The 18278-nt window shown below is 38.1% G+C and overlaps 1 protein-coding gene across 1 annotated transcript in view; it reads right to left on the reverse strand.

The window, feature by feature from the left end:
• The window catches only part of Erc1 (ELKS/RAB6-interacting/CAST family member 1), a 288788-nt gene that overhangs the window by 143847 nt on the left and 126663 nt on the right, over nucleotides 1–18278 (reverse strand). Inside the window, 2 exon segments of the mRNA XM_076940435.1 lie at nucleotides 675–806; nucleotides 11819–11954. Of these exon segments, the coding sequence (XP_076796550.1) occupies nucleotides 675–806; nucleotides 11819–11954 (268 nt within the window).

An 18278-nucleotide genomic window follows, 5' to 3' on the forward strand; every position in this document is an offset into this window, starting at 1 on the left:
ATCTGGGGTAGGTGGATTTAAAACCTCAAGTCACATTTCAAACTGTGAACCAAGATTACAGTGTTCATTTACTAAAACTGTTCCTTCAATTTACAGCTCCCATCTTCACTTATTCTTTATGTAATGAAGAGTCAAAAGCAAGCAGACAGAGACCTGGGGAAGAAGTGGAAGCAAGTAAAACAAAGGCCATGACAGCAAAAGCAGAACCTCTCAAGTTACCTGAAGGCTGAGACAGGGCAGTGTGGCAATGGAGTGTCACCATACCTACATGTATGCTGTTCAAAACTGCTATCACCTTTTATAACCACAAATGCTCCTTGAAAAATGATATAAGATAAACTATTTTCTAATTGAGACTTGCTTGTGTTCTCATTCATGTCCAAGCTGGGGTTTTGCACAGTCATGTAACAAACATACATGTTGCATGTTTTGTCAGTCACTTTTTACTGGCTTTTACTACATGGATCATTCCTAAATGTTGAGACCTCACGTTACCATGACTCAATCCTTACACAGCTATATTTTAGTCACTCTGTAATTGTCAACACTAATACTTGATGGAGTAGTTCTGAAGCACCATGAACAGTCAGTGTGTACAGCTCACCTTAAACTATTCTGGTTTTACCTTGTGTTTACCCAGCAGCATTGCTAGTAGCTACACAAAAATCGCAGACCTGTTTCTCAGCATTGGTCCTGGCTGATTCCTCTTGTGCCAGCACCATTTCACGCTCTGCAGTTATCTGTACACTTTCTCTCAGTGCTTCTTCCAGCTCTTCAATCCTGTCATCCTTCTTACGAAGACTGTCCTGGAAAACGATGAAGACCCAGTGAAGCAGGTTAATCAGTTACCTCAAGGAGTGCCTCCTCATCAAGGAAGAACTATTATTAAACATTCTTCTATTCAGAAGCAAACTGAGGCCAGAAAGATACCTCATTAGAGTCAAGAATTAACCAAGGGAAGAAGAGAAATGAAGGACGCTGAAGTCTATTATTAAGAGCATAGGATTAAGTTAGTGAAGCGAGACAGACATGATGGATTTGCTCTCTGCAGCAGAGAAGGAAGCTGCTGGTGTTAGACGGCGTAAGCAGTAAGAGGTTAACTATTTAAAAACACAAAGCTATTTTTAAAACTACCACTTAAACTGGGCTGAAAGCCAGCTCTGATGGAGCCTCTACTTAGAGTCAATATCACAACACTAGCTTCTTTTGGGAAGTCACAACTAGATGACAGACTCGATCCTCATAAAGACAATTTCTGAAAAACTTCTTTTTAAAAAGGAACATGCTTTCTAACATTTCAATAAAGTGAAACTTTTCTTCTGAAAAACCTAGAAACAACTCTCTATGTATACACATATGAATATGTCTGGTTTGAATATGAATGAGCAATTTAGTCAAGCAAGTAATATAGTTTATAATGTAACTTTTCATCTATATAGCAAAATTCTATCACTTTAGAATCTTAAAGACAGTATAGCAGTAGGAAATATAAAAGAAAAACCCAAGAATGGAACCATGTACTTCTCAGGCTATTCTAAGTACTTTCTTTTCAATTTCTTAAGGAGAAAAAAAAAAAAAAAAAAAAAACCAATGGATTTGGAACACAGTATTCAACAGTTGTGTTTTGTATTCAAATATGAAAATAGATAACAAGGTTGTCAGGATGTTAATATAAAGAAGAATAAAAGCAAGCCCTTATCTCTTAGTATCAGTCAACTCAAATGAACTAAAGAACTGACGCTAAAACCAGGCATGGTAACTCCGACCTAAACAACAGCACGCTGAGGCAGGGGGTTGTCCATGAGATCAAGGCCATATTGAACTACAGTGTGAGAAGCAGTCTCAAAAAAGATGAGAGAGGAGAAAAAAATAAGAAGAAAACAAATCTAAGAAACCAGGGAAAGGGGGTGTTTCCTGACAGTGGGCTGGGGATAGTGGGTTTTTGGTTCTGCTTTTAAAAATAAACCCAGAAAGTGATGGCAACAGAAGCAAAATCAAACAACTGGGATTACCCCAGATACTAACAATCTCTGCTTTACATAAATAATCAAAATAATGAAGTAGCACTTACAGAAGACAGAAAAACTTCCCAACTATGTACCTGACAAGGGTAATACTTGGAACTGTGCAAGTACCGAACAGCAAGAAAACGATCTAATTCACAGAAAGGACGGAAGATGCAGAGAGACACATAAAATGACACACAATTTTGAAAACAAGCTCTTCAGTGTCACTAGTCATTGATGAAATGTAATTAGAAACCACAAAGAGATATCTCAGTCCTTTTGGATCACTATCAAAAGACACGAAGTGAGCTCTCATGAGGATGCAGGCAGGGACTACCTCTTATTCACTATGGCAAACAGAATATTAAAACTCAACTACTGTATGAGTCAGCAATTCTATGGCTGGATATTTAAATGAAAGGAAATTGGTGGGTTGCAGAAACATCTACAGCACCATGTAACGGCCCACGGCTAAACAACAGCCAGGACACAGGATCAACTATGTGTCTATCCATAGATGAATGGATAAAAAAAAATATGTTATCTTCAAGCCAGTGAGATGATTCAGCCAGCAAAGCTAGATGATTTGAATTCAATTCCCTAGAACTTACATGAAGAATGAAGCTAAAAACCAGGCATGGTAACTCCCACCTAAACAACAGCATTCACAAGGCTGAGGCAGGGGATTGTCCATGAGATCAAGGCCATCTTGAACTACAGTGTGAGATGCAGTCTCAAAAAAGATGAGAGAGGAGGAAAAATAAGAAGAAAACAAATCTAAGAAACCAGGAAAAGGGGGTGTTAGCTTCATCTCTACAAAGGTGTCCTCGGACGTCCATACAATCACATATCATGTCATAAGTGTCTCCCCTCATCATAGACATATGTAAAAATAACAATTTTTAAAAATTAAAATGATCTCCATGCCAACCTTACTCATTTTACATGACTTTCTGACTTCCTCTTCTCTATCTCCCTGGTCCAGGCAACTGTCAAAATGTATGGCTTGCCTGATAGGGAGTTTAAAAAATCTAATAATCCTCTGGTTAGCAAGCAGCTCTCTCACTCTGTTCAATATATTCTTCTCTATCCTAAGTGAAGACAGATTGAACAATACTAAAATAATAAATGGATAAATAAATAAATAAATAAATAAATGACACAAAACTTAGGTTTAATGCCCTGTCTGCTCTCCCAGGCAGCTCCTCTTCTAACTGGGTCAAAATGCCACAGATAGCTATTAATGTTTTAAATTAAGTTGGTTTCTTATGGTTTTAAATTCTAGCCACTGAAGGTCACAGACCCTGCTGACCTCAACTCACATCAAGATCAAGTGGGAAAAAATGGCCCATAGATTCCTTTTGTGGCACAACTTGAGCACGGGAACTGAGCAGAAGTCAAAAAGGATTCAGATGACATTGTTTGGCATCCAGTTATGATTTGTGTGATAGAGTAATGGACTCATTCATCTTTCTTATTTTGAAACCAAGGAATACCTTCCTATTTTGTTCCCTTGTTATTTTGGACCTACATGATAAGTGAACTTAGGTGACATTTTAAGAGAAAGAGGGTGACTATCCATATTTAACCTGTGAAAAGAATGAATCCCATAATGACTATCCAGATTTAATCTGTAAGATAATGAATCCCATAGGGACTTGTTCCCTGATGAGGGTTGAGCTAATTTTATTATATAGTAGAGTTCACCATAAGCAAAAAGTAACCATGTGGTTTGCTGTCATCTTGGCTAATGATTCCATCAAGATGGATGCAACCACGTGATATAGCTACCATCTTGGCTGATGATGTTATTAAGATGTAGACAGCCACATGACATAGCGCCATCTTGGTTATTGATATCATGAACATGGCAAAAGCCACACGAATTCACTGGCATCTTGGTTAATATAACCACAATTCATAAACCAAAATGGTGATAGCTATAAAACTTCCCAGTGCCAGTGAGCCCTCTAATTTATATAAAATTAAGAGAGAACACCAGGCCTCCAAGGTGGTTTTTGTTGTTGTTGCTGTTGTTTTAATTTTGGCACATTGTTTTACATGATTTTTTTTTACAGATTTCTAGAGGAAACTTCAGGGTTTTCCCAACATGTGCTCCCATCACTACCAGGTATCAATAGTAGCTGATACTTTTAAATGGCTAGACTCCAAAAGCTCCGATATAATTTGCTTCAGCCTAAAGCTGAATGTTTGGAAAGCACAGATACCAAGGGAAACCAAAGGAATAGATTGCCAGGTGCTAGGTAAGCTCCTGCCAGCTGGCACCTACAACAGCTGAAGGCAAAGAGCAATCACGAGGCTTGGGAAGAAGGCTTGTGATGTGGGATGTTCTGTGTCTTAATGCCAGTTCTTTCTGCATGACATCTACATGTTTTTCTATAAGTGAAATAGAGCGTTCTTTTCCTTCTTCTTAAGGCTCCTCTATTCCAGACTTGTGGCCTGCCCTTATTTCTGCCCTCCCACGCCCTAGGTGCCCTGACTTTTGTTTTCATTCTTCCTGTATAATGACACAGGAGGCTAAGGAAAAGAATAGGCTGCTGCCACCCCTTTCCAGTGCCTTTAGGTTTTATTGTTTTCTATGTTTTATTATTCTTTAGATTAAAAGACTAAATGTGGTGAATTATAAGGTGGCTTTTGCTACCATGGATGCCTGACAGCCCTCTTTACAAAAAGAAACTCATCCTGAGCACTATGTTGGTTGACCCCCATCTAACGAAGAAGTGGGATATGGATATACAGAGTATAAATTTGAGGAAAGGTGTCAAAGGGATCACTTAAAGGAAGTATTAAAGCTTTAAACCGCAAATAACCAGAAATCTCCCTGTACAGTATAACCATTATATTATCCTAAAACTTGATCTCTTGTTAGGAGGAAAAGTCCTTAAGTTTTTCAGACTGTTTTAGTCTGCATTTGCATGCAGGTCCAAACAACTGTGGGTCCAGAGTTCCAAGCAGCTGATCCTACCAAATCCTCCCAGGGAAGATCTCAGGTTAGACAAGTAAAGGAGATACTTCTGACAGTTTATTCTTCCATCACTATCGCTGAATGTCACTACCCAAGATCCTATAAAATTTAAGGTATCTAATCTTGGTGTCAACTTGACTAGGGCTGGAATCCTAAAACCCAAACAGTTGGATATGCCTACGGGATTTTCTTGATTGCATCGTTTGGAGGTGGGAAGACCAACCCTAAGACTGGGTTACACTATCATAAAGAAGAAAGTGTTTGGTTTTTGCTTGCTTGCCTTCTCAGTGGGAAGTTCATCTATCCTGTTGTTGAGTCATTCCCTTGTTGGTATCAGATCCTACTTCTTTAGGATTCTACTGTAGACTAGCTGAGATACCTAACTTCAAGAACTGAACTCTTGGACCTTCTGTCAAGAGATGCCATGAATGAACTAGCCAGACCACAGACTGTCTTCTAATAAATCCCAGATGTCTCATGTGCTTTTATAACCTGGGCCAGAAGTCACACATCATGTCTTCTACCTTGCTCTACTATTCACACACCCCAGGCTCCACAAGCACTACACAAAGATATGAACAGTGGAAACTAGAGGCAATTTGAAACCCAACTGGAAGACAGTTATCACAGTACAGGTATAGCCCCAGGGTAGCTTGCAACTCTCAACCCTACAGCCTTAGCATCATTTGTGTAGGGTGCTGGAATTCTAGTAATGGGTCACCATACCTAGATCTAAAACTGATTTTAAATGTTCTTATTGCAAATAAGTAAGGATCTGAAGGTATGCCTTATTCTACAACATTTGCATATGATAAACAACAGATTAAAACATCTAAACAGAAACAATGGTTATTTGTTTGTTAAAAATAAAACTACAAAGAAAATGTGTGGGCTAAATAAGGAGCTAACCAGTTTATCGTTGTTTAGCTTTTGGGTGAGGCTAGGGTATAACCAGGTCCTCACATGTGCTGGGCAAGTACTCTACTCTACCACTGAGCTACATTCCAAGCCAGGAGTAAGACATTTTAATAGCACCAAGGTTTAGAGAAATTATTAAGTTGATAACCTAAGAGAATAAGAGAAGGAAGGAGAATAAGTGGGGAAAGGACTGTGGAACAAACACAAAGCTCTAAAGAGCTACCTAAGAAAGGAAAGAACAGGCTTTGCCATCTAGTAATACTTTCAAATACTTAAAATAAGAGCAGTATCTGCTGTTCAATTTCAATTGGTTTTACTTACTCATCAGAACTAATAACATTTATCACCAGTTCTTACTACTGGGTTAGCCTATTTTGCCAACTATACTTATATAAAAAAGGCAAAAAAGACACTTACACAGTAAAGGCCATAACTGTGTGGCAACTTTATGAGAGATATGGGAGAGAGAATTGAAAGCTATCAATGAATTCCTCAGCTCCTTTAAAAAAAATGTTCCATATTCAAAAGAGATTAGGTCAAATCCTATGGCAGCTTAACTGGAAGTTTACTTGAGCAAGTTAACAGAGTGCTAGATCCTTTAGAAATTCCCTTGCACAATTCACTAATACTGGTCTCTCTAGCGTCTAGATGTTGCTTCTTGATGCTATGCCCTGGCAAGTTGCAAAGAAGGAGATACTCTAAACAGGTACCTGTGCCTCCTTCCAAACTAACAAACTGTCACCTTTGTTTACAGCTGCAATATTAACCTGTTTGACAGGCATGTAGAACTACTAGTTGAAGCTGACCTATCAAAATAGACCAAAGAGCAAAGAATATTTCTGCCCAGAATGAGTCAGGTTTTTACATTCCACAGAAAACCCTGGATTCCTTTCTTTCAAAAATGGGGGAATTTAAATGCCATTTTTCTCTACTAGATCTTAAAAAAATTGTTTCTAAAGGAGACAAATTTGTACCTAACCAGACTCCCCAAATACCTCTCCCCTGCAACCAAGAACCTTTATTTAGACTGTCTCACGAATAAATTTATATCTGTTCTAGCCTTTGTCGTCTTGATTTCTACAAACTGTAAAACAGCATGAAAGGAAGAAAATTAGCCCCCATTCCCACCAAAGGCATAAATACATCTATTTTGCTTTATAATTACAATTTTAATTGCCCATTTTCTTTTACAGTGCAGGTCAACTAAGGTGTAAGCAGGTTTATGGACCTAAGTACCCAGTAACCAGCTATGAATATAAAATTGAGTTTCACAACAGTTGTTAAGATTCCAGCTTCCCACTGTCCTTCTCTTGAATTAGATGTTCAGTGAGGAAAGTTAAAAAAAAAAAAAAAAAAAAGTAGTAACCACCACAAAAATTTATTTTACCTTTTGCTACTTTTTTCAAACTAAAAGGAGAGGAGCACAATTATACAGGAACATAAAAAGAAACCTGCTAATTATTCCTCTCTTATTACGCTTTCCCCTTCGGCAATAGGAAAGGGGCCAATTCAAACAGGAAGAGGGCCAGTTCAGGTAGGAAGAGGGGCAATTTAGGCAGGAAGAGGGACAATTCAGGCAGGAAGAGGGGCAATTCATACTTCATCTGAGCAATTCAGGGTGACTCGGAAATCAAGAAGCACTGATATCTCACCAGATATGCACCGGGTAAGAATAAGCAAGATAAAAACTTGATCATCAGTGTCTGTCAGCTTTAGTTTGGCTGAAACAGATGTAAGTCACTAACTGTAACACTGAGTTGCCTTGGATTCCCAGAAAGAACCTTGTAGGGCAGACCAGCAAGCAGATGAAAACAATCATCCACTAGGGTAAAGCTGGCCCTGAGAGGAAACGTGATTGTTGTATTAGAATCATATTGTTCCAATCAAGCAAGACACCCTTTAAAAACTTGCAAAACAAGAATGAGAATACAATCAACCACAACATGGACCAGACTGCTAGTTAAATGCACATCTAGAGTGAGAATACAATCAACCCAACTACAACATGGACTGGACTGCTAGTTATGTGCAAGTCCAACTCGTCTGTCCTAATTCTTCTCCATTCACATTCATGTCAATATCTCAAAGGAGGACCTGATGAGGGATCTATAAACCTTTTCATTTGTTCTTCTAAAGATACCTCTTTTTTCTTTGTTTTCCTATAAACTGAAGTTCAGGGGTCGGGTAGGGGTAACAACTTGTGTTAAAGATTCTAAAAGGTTGGAAGACTACAACTGTGTGATCATGGAGAGCTGAAGTGTCATCGCTCCAGAATCAAGTTATCTTGGACTGCCTTTATTCCTCGCAATAGCCATTCTTTGCAAATCCCTGTATTTGACTTAGCATCCTTTTAACTACTGAGGAAAAGCATTAGCTTCATTCAATCTAAAAGCTAAGAATGTCATCAGAATCTAAAACTTCTAGGACAGTGTTCTACATTTTGCTGTAACCTGCCATTCACAACAGTGAGTCTGGCAAATGTGCCAACTGGTGAATTTCTATGGTTGTCATAAATATCCATATAACCACTGCCACAGTGGTCCCTGGCAATAATCATTCATATTTGACTCACAATATTTTGTTATTTGCTTTGAATGTGAACCATGTTTTGGTGCCTGAAACGAGGTCATAATGATCCATTTCTACCAGAGGATTCACCTGGACCACCATTAGATATCAGCACAGGTTCTCTGTAACCAATGTCTGTGCTGTCTCCATGGGAAGACAGATGTTGGTCAGTTCTCTCTGGAGCTGGACCTCCCCTTTGGCTTGGGTGAACTACACTGGTTTACACTGGTTTACACTGGATATCCTCTTATTTCAGTTAGAATATTTGTCAGCAGTGTTTGGACCCTTGCTCCTGTCACTCCTTCACTATCTAACTGTATATTTTCTGTCTCAACTTTCTTATGTACCAAACCCCCTTTAGTTTAGAAATTCTAATAATACTTGATCACAAACACACACGAGATATTAATCTAAATCTATATAACAAGCTTTACCTGTTCCTTTCAGAACAACAGGTCAAAAGTGTTGCCAGAACTCCCTAGGACATCCAAAATAGCTCTTAGGGATGGCAGGACACCATAACCTGTCTCTGAGCTGGGGAGAAACATACTGCCTGTCATGGCCAGGCAAGCATACATGAGGGGTAGGAACTCAGGGTCCTGAGCTCCCTCATGTTTTGACAAATGTACAGGGTAAGAACCAAACATTGTGGAAAGAACCAACTTTAGGAGGTACTTTGAGGGAGCTACTCCCATAAAGCAGCAGACAATATAGCTAGAACAGAAGGCTTACATTTTCAGGAAAGAGAAAATGTATATTAAAATAGGGAACAAATTTTCAAGAAAGGGGAACAACTGTTGAAGAGGGGAAAAACATTATTTGGTATGCCAGCTGTTTTTATCTTTGATAACTATGATAATTTAATTTGTAAATATTTGAAAAGAAAACAGGGAACATTTAGGATTTCCAAGTTGACTATTTTGCATTCTACAGCAGAAGTCCCATGCAACAGACTGAAGAGAATACATGTGCAATCTATTTAACTAACAGCCTACACGAAATGGGAATCATCAAATTTATGTTAAACTATGGTTTAGAGAAAATGTTAAAGAATCAACTTCAGAACTGTCTTTGCTATCGCTGGGCCCGCCACTTGATACTGCACACACTGATTCCACTCATTCGTTTTATTCCAATGCTGTCAAAATACAAACTGGATTCTGTGATCCTTTCACTGTACAACCACTGTGGTCAATAACCTCCTTTATGATCTGTCCTCTCTTGCACACTCTACCTTACTTACTACAGCCTGGACACACGCTTTCACCCTGAGAATGACCTTTACTTAAACCCATTTCCCCCACTCTCTACATTTCACACTGAGGTTTGACTTTAATGTCTGGGTGGTCTTTTATAGGGGGCACTTCCTAGATCTGGTGTCCAACTACAGAGTACCCTGTTTAATTTCATGCATTGCTGCCTTTGCTTTCTTCCCTACTGCTGTAATAAAACATCTAACAGAAGCAGCATGAAGGAGAAAGAATTCATCTTGCTCATAGTTTGAGCTACAATGTAGTCAAGGTACAGAAAAGGACAAAGAAGTCAAGGCAGCAGAAACTTGAAGCAGATGGCCAAGCTCCACCCACAGTCAAACAAGCAGCCTGAGACACACACTGGTGCTCTCAGCTCACTCTCCCCACCTTACATCCCCACCCAAAAAATGACCCCTCCCACAGTTAAGTACAACTGCTAAGGAAATATGTCAATCAATAGTTTAATTAAAACTGTATTCTGGGTTTATTTTACTCAGGATTACTGGTAATAAGAGTAAAAGAAATTACCCCAAATGAATATTTTCCATCTATCAGATTCAAATTTTGAAAAGAAAGAAGTATAGGAAAAGGAAAAAAAATTGCCAATATGAAGCTTTGGCAAGGGTGAGAGAAACTGACTAGGTACATTTTCAAAAGCTGGTATAGTTGAGGAAAAAAAAATTAGTAAGAACTGTAAGTAGAAATGTATGAATGAGGAGCAAGGAAAAACAAAGGACAGCCACTGAACAACTTATGTATAGAATGAAGTCACTATAAAGCCTCAAACAGCATCTAGACAGTCCTCCTCATCGCTACGGTCAAAACTCTGTGGTTCCCAACTGTGCAGTGCATACTGCACCACACCTAGGGAAAGCTGAGAGGACACAACAGCAAGGTGGCAGCAGCTTGGCTGCCTCCAAGGGGACATAGATGGATTAGCAAATGCTGAGCATTCTCTAAGATCTAAGCCTTCTTTCTAAAGTACTATGGCCATGAGAAACAGGGCCATGCTACAGACACAGACGATGCCACATAAAACTCACTCTAGTCATAGTCAGGCAGGGGGCTAGGGCACTGCAGCACTTCAGTGCCTCTGCACTCAGCTCCCTACTGCTTTAGGCCTAACTCAAATACTAAGAATCTAATTGGCATTTATCACACTATAGCTGCTACTGTTTCGATTCGCCCTAGTTTAATTAAGTTGTGAATAATTGTGCTTTTGTTCCTCTCCCAGAGGAGCTGGGTTTGACTGTCAGCACCCCAATGGCAGCTCACAACCATCTGTAACTCAAGTTGCATGGAATGTCATGCTCTCTTCTGACCTCCACGGTCAACAGGTGCAGATATGATGCACAGATATACATACAGGCAAAACATCCATATGTGTAACGATATAAAAAATAAATTAAAAGGGGCTGCACACCTTTAAAAAATAGAAAGAGGGGACTGGAGAGATGGCTCAGTGATAAAGAACATTGGCTGCTCTTCCAAAGGACTTATATTCAATTCTCAGCACTGACATGGTAGCTCACAGTTTTATGTAACTCCAGTATCAGGTTTGACACCCTCTGAGGCCACCAGGCATACAAAAATGGTACACAAACATGCAGGCAAAAGACCTATACATGTAAAATTATAATAATAATTATTATTATTTATTGTTATAAAATAATAATTTAAAAACTTTAAAAGAAAAAATAGAAAAAACAAAGTCAGGGGTAGGGGGAGATAGACCCACACAAACCACAATTGCCAACATACTTTAATGAATGAAACTGCCAGACAGTTGTACAAACAATCCTGAAATTTTATTGTAACACACTCATTGGACTGACATTGAACTTACCAATTAAGTGTGATCAACTTGAAGCAAGATGATTCCTATGCTGAGGTATCCTCACATAGCTGTAGAATAAAACTTGCCTTTTCTATGTAAAAGCCATTCCTTTTTTTTGCTTAACAGGGAGTCTAAGGAGAAGGCAGCAAGCAGGGTTAGAAAGAGAAAGAGGAGCATACAGAGGCAGAGTGAACAGGAGATAATGGAGGGTCAGATCTTGGCGTGCACTCCTTCAGCCTTGGGCTCTGACCTGCAGTTGCTGAGAGCTGTCGCTGAGACTGTCCTCCCGTCTCCGGGCCTCCTCCAGCATCTGTGCACTCTTCTTCTTCTCCACCTGTTCCTTGTGCTTCAGATTTGCTACCTTCTTATTCTGGTCTTTCACCTGCCTGTTGGTGGAAAAAGAAAACAAAGCTTTTCATGTCTGCACAGGAGGTATGTTTATTTACATGCTTGCCTGTGACACAGAGTACTTGAATAGCAACAAAATACTCCCGATGAAAATTATTTTAAAAATTCCAATTTTTTTCCTATCCAAGGTACCAAACTATACACAATATTAATGCTTCAGTTTTCTAATAGAAATGTATTCTAGCACACACAAGGAAATTATCGAATAAAAGAAGGGCACAGGAGGGTGTGAATCACAGAAGCAGTCTCTTGACATTAATATACTGAAAAATTAGTTGGCAATTAAGATATGGTCTTGGAACACCATCACAATCATATACTTATTAAATACTTCAAATACTCAATAGGCAAGTTCTATGTTATGTGTGGATGACAATAATGACAGAAGCAGCTAGGAACTTAGGAGAAAAAAACAGAATACTCTATTTTTGCAGCTCTATATTACTCTCTATTTTGTTACATTGTCACTCTGTCCTTCACTGTAAGCAGTCTAAATATATTAAATTCAATTTTATGTTTAAAATGGCTTTCCTGTTGTGAATGTTTCTATTCATGCTTATAGTCTCAGTATTTGCAAGGGTTAGGAAGGACAGCTGGGATTTTAATGCCAGCCTAGGCTACATAATGAGTTCTAGGCTAGTCTCAAGGTACAGAATAAGATCTGTTTCCAAACAAATAAAATGAAAATTATTTTCTTACATGTCTATTACACATACATAGATGGCTTTATTAGTTTGTACATTTTCTAATTTTATAAGATTTCTAAGTACTTATTTTCAATATGTTGTCTAAGACTCAGAGTTATCAGTAAAAAGGCCATGGATTATTTTAACCCCTCGATTTCTACTATAATATCAAATGATGCCTAGAATCTTTTACTACATTCTCAAAGTACTGGGCAATTTCCTTGCTCTGGCAAACAATGCTATTCAGTACAAAGTGACAGAACTATGAAAGAGTTTGTCCAAAGAATCGGTCCAGGTCACATAATATATCTTTAACAATTTCTCTCATAGGAAATACCTGATCATCTGTCACATGTCACCACATCAACTAACACTTAGCACCATATAGACACAGTGTCTCAAGTGTAGGACTTTTTTATAGGGTGGGCTAGAATGCTGACATGAAACCCAGGGCCCTGCACACATGCTCAGTAAGCCCCCATCACTGCTCTACATCCTCAGCCCAGCCAATTAAACTTCTAAAATGCAGCCTCTTGGTTATCAGGTTGAACTTCCTTTCGTATAGTGTCTGGCCTTTCCTCTTTCCACCACTGTCAGTCAACTAAACTTGTTTGTTCCATTGGTTAGGACACCTTTATTTTGTTGTTGTTGTTGTTGTAGTATGCTTCTTTGTTTAATTTATTCTTCTCTCATATATTACATCCAGACTACAGTTTCCCCTCTCTCCTTCCCTCTGAACCCCCACACCCTCACCTCCTCTTCCTCAAGATTCACACCCCCGTTTCCCTTCAAAAAGGGGCAGGTCTCCCAGGGATATTGACCAAACACAGTATATCCAGTTGCAATAAGACTAGACACACCCCGTTACATTAAGGGTGGACAAAGAGTCCCAAAAGCAGGCAGAAGAAATAGAGACAGCCCTTGCTCCCACTGTTAGGAGTCCAACAAACTCATCAAGCTACACAACTATACCATATGCAGAGGGCCTAGGTCGGACCCATAAGGCCTTCTCTGTGAGTCCCTATTAGTAGATTCTGTGGTTTTCCTTGTTGTGTCCTTGACATCCTCTGGCTCCTAGAATCCTTCCTCTCCCTCTTTCACAGGACTCCTAGAGCTCTGCCTAATGTTTGGGTGTAGAATTCTGCATCTGTTCCCATTAGTTGCTGAATGAAGCCTTTTGGGAGTCTCTCTCTCTCTAATGGAAGACCTCTTAAAAGTTGTCTAAGTATTTCCTCCCAATATATGAGCTATTTCTGTAATTGCTTTATGTTGCATTTGTGTTTGGCCACCATTGGATCATAATAGACAGTATACAAAGTCCTTGCATTTAGAGTCAATTAGTTCTGACAAAGGTACTAGGAATATGCAGTAAGAAAAGAGTAGTTTCTTCAATGAACAGTGCTGAAAAACTGGATCTACATGAAGAACAATGGGCTTGAGCCCATATTTCACATCATATATAAAAATTAACTCAAGCCATATTGAAGATTTAAATGTAAAACCAAAAACTACCAGAAGAAAACATAAAGAATTCCATAATAATAAGCAATGCAGTTTTTGTATCAAAAGTACTCTCTACAAAGCAAAGAGATTCTTTCAAACTAAAAAACTGGTCCATGTCAAACAGTAGAGGAAAGAGAATCTTATAGACAGAATGGCAGAAAATGTTTGCAAACCAGAAAATAAGCCTGGTAAGGTGTTAATGTACAAATTAAAAAACAACAACAATAACAACTCATTTCACTAAGAGGAAAAAAGTTAAGAATGGGTAAAAGATATCAGATGATGGCACACATGCACTAGCTGCATGGAGGCTGAAGTCTCATAATCACATGAGTACAAGGCCAGTACAGACAAGACACAAGAGCCACCAACTTAAAGAACGTGGGGTTAGGGTTTGGGGGAGGGTGGTAAATGAGCAAAAGACTTGACATTTTATAAAAAATGTAAAAACCAATTTTTATATGAGGAAAGTAAGTGCTCAATGGAATAACTGTATCTACATAGGAAAACATTCAACATTACAGAGAAACTCAAAGCAAACCTACAAGATAGCACCCCTTATAATATATCATCTCTTATAATGGCTATAATAAATAAGACAACAGATAGCAAGTGTCGGTGAGGATGTGCACAAACAGAATCCTGGTACACTGAAATAACACTATGGGAATTTTTATGGCAGATCCTCAAAAAACCTAAAAACAGTGCCACATGAGCAGCCGAGAGGCTGAGATGGAAGGAGCACAAGCTTGAGCCCAATCTGACTCATAGAGTGAATCTCAGGTCAGTTTCTACTGTATAGTAAGACCCGGTCTTAAAAACAAACCTAAACAAAACCAACAAACCAATGTATCCTTTAAAAAAGAACTGTGCAGGCCTGCCATCCCAGCTGAGCAGGAGGGATCACAATTCAGAGCCTGCCTGACAACAGAGTGAGTGAGTTAAAGGTCAGCAAGGCCAACTTAGTGAGACTCTGCTTCAAAATAAAGAGCAGGCCCATCAACATGCATCATGGGTAGGAGAGAGCTCTGAGTATGAGTAGTTAATGTCTGCTGAGGAACAAAGAGTCAAGAGGAAATGGTGAATTAATGCCATTGACAACAAAATAAAAATTTGTCCTGTGATAGAATCCACACCACTGAAAAGACAGTAACACTTTACTTTGTCATATGAAGTATTTACAGCTGTCTGCTACAAACAACACTACCATCAACGGAAAAAAAAAGATAACATTTACATTTGATTTTCCAACTTCATAATTTTGTTTTAGCATCCCTAAAATATAGTAGTCTATCAATTAGTAACAACAACAAGATTGGGGACTTCACATTAGAAAAGTCAAAGAAATATTCAATTTTTGAGTCACACAGCTTATTTTCAAAATTCTTCTTAGACTTTTCACATACTATATACAAGAATTCCTTTCACTTTTTATCTGAGAGTTATTCCAGATGGCGCTGGCAGCTAGGGATGTCTATAGCAAGACCTGGTTACTGAAGGCATTGTGACACACAAAATAAGGAACCCACTTAAAACCACTAGATTAGTTTTTGGTTAAAGGCATATATTACAGGCTGAACATCTGATCCAATCAAAGCTGTATTACTTTTCAGCACTTTTAAAAATCATAATTATATCTTAAAGTAAAAAAGTAATTATATCTTAAAGTAAAAGAAAATAAATTTACTCCTTAGGACACAGAACTAGGTCACAGTTTTGAATTTCAGAATAAGATTTAAGAAATCTATTGCTCACAATCTAGTCTACGCTATACCTTATTTATGTGTGTTTTTAAATGTACTTACATTTTGATTTTCAAAATACTGGATATAACATTCATATGACTTTATTAATTCAAAAAAATATAATAAAGTTCTTGCAACACAGAGTATGTAACCAAACATGACTGTGCATGCACACACAAGGAAGATTTTAAAATATCAGGGTGTCTGTTTTTGTCTTTATGAGTCTTTTTCTTGATTTTTTAAACAAATTATTTTTAACTTCTTTTTAACAATAAGAGAGCATCTTAATGGTGAGACGCAGTCCACATTCTACACATGGTTCCCTATTTCCATTCTCAGTATCCTTTGTTTTAGTTTCTGTCCATTACTGTTACATGTTAAAGACTAAGAATAACCATTAGCTGGCATCTTTCTCTATTGACTTTTCCTGCCTAGGCTTGTATGTATGACAAATGTGAACATGGGTGTATACATAGTGTTTCCATGAAGTAACTACAATCAAGGAGAGCACAGTGAGTTTCTTGCCTTGCTAAACATCCTTTTCACTTATTTTCTTAGTATGGGACATAAAATGAAATATCAAAATGTTAGTAAAATAGAAGGCATTTCTTGAATGTATATGTAGAAATATATATTATGAAACATCAGAACTGTAGAATAGAGATTTTCATTCTTTTCCCCTACAAATTAAACAGCAAATGATTTTACTTAAATCTATGCATACAAGAAAATCCAAACATGTTAGAAAATCCATCATTTACTTGGAAAAAAGAATTCCAATCGATTTGTAAGAATTTTTTTTTAAAAAACTCAGATTTCAGTTGTACATAAGTTAATCTGAGTTAAATTTAGGTAAATGCATATCTTTTATCATTTTTCAAGCAGGAAAGAAGTGGATGTGATTAATATGATATGCTTTATTAGAAGTCACAACTGATCACTTCCCAGGATGACGATAAACAGGGAGGTAATCACTGACAGACATAGCTCTGAACCATCACATGACAGGAGCAGACAGAAGCCTAAGAAGGGAGAGAACAAAAACATGAAGGAAAGACACATTTACTCTCCATGGTCCCTGGGACCAAAGAATTTATAAGATGCCGATTTCCCAAACTGTGGTCTACACATTAGTGAGGGCTGTGCCCTTATGTCTGTTATTATTGCCCTAACTCCCTATCTCTTAAAACCAAAACTTAAATGGGCCCTTTTATTAACTCATAACTACTTTTGGCCTCCTAACTACCATACCAGTAAAAATCTACTTGTGACATGATAATTTGTCTCTGTGTTAGGGTGACCTACGTATATGCCCTCACTTAACCTGCTGAACGTGGTTTCTGAGAACCAGCAAGATGGCCTAGCAGATACAGATGCTCACCACCAAGCCTGACAAACAGTATTCAACTCCTGGGACACGTGTGCTGGAAGGAAAAGACCACCTTTCACAAGTTGGCCTCTTAGCTCCACACAAGGCATCGTGACACAAGTGCTAAAGCACATATGTACCACCCTCACATACACACAATCAATTTAAAAAAAATGGTTATTTAGAAGAAAATGCCTTCATAGAGTCTAAAGCCAAAATTGGATATACTGGCATCATTCCAACTACAGTTTTTTGTAGTATCTAATCTCTGGAAATCAATACATATAGCATGTAGACTTATATAATCATTTCAGTCGGTGCAGAAAAAAATCTTTTATAAACATTCAGCATTCTTTCATGATAGTGGATACCCACCCTGAGAAACTAGGAATAGAAGGAAATACCTCAGTGTAATAAAGCCTATGTACATGTCAACCACCCTTTCCTGAAAGCAAGCCAATTTGTTCCCAGGAAATGAACTTTTAATATAATGCTGAATATGGTTTTAAGATTTTTATTGAGATTTTTTGCATTCATATTCAATAGAGGAAAATGCTCTATAGTTTTATTTTCTTAAAACCATTCTTTATCTCTGTGTGTCTATGCATGTTCATCCACTTACTATGGTGCATAGGTGGCGCTCAGAAGGCAACTTCTGAAAGCTGGTTTTCTTTTTCCACTGTGGATTCTGAGGCTCAAACTCAGATCAGCATGCTTGTGCCACCAGCACTTTTACCCACAGAACCATTGCCCCAGACACAACAGTCCTTCTTTTACTGTTCTGTCCTTATCTAGATTTGGTTTCAGTATAAGAAATGACTTCGTAGAATATGGCTGGTAGTGTTCTTTGTTTTTCTGATTCATAGAACGGTCTGAAAGGCACTGATGTTCACCTTTTTTACTAAGTTTAAACATATTTATTTATAGTGGAGATACATGACATTGTTTTGTCCTTTAAGAAACAATGTCTCCATTCCAAATAAATCATGATCAAAATAA

Source organism: Arvicanthis niloticus, chromosome 9 (genome assembly GCF_011762505.2).
Source record: "Arvicanthis niloticus isolate mArvNil1 chromosome 9, mArvNil1.pat.X, whole genome shotgun sequence".
NCBI classification, from domain to species: Eukaryota; Metazoa; Chordata; class Mammalia; order Rodentia; family Muridae; genus Arvicanthis; species Arvicanthis niloticus.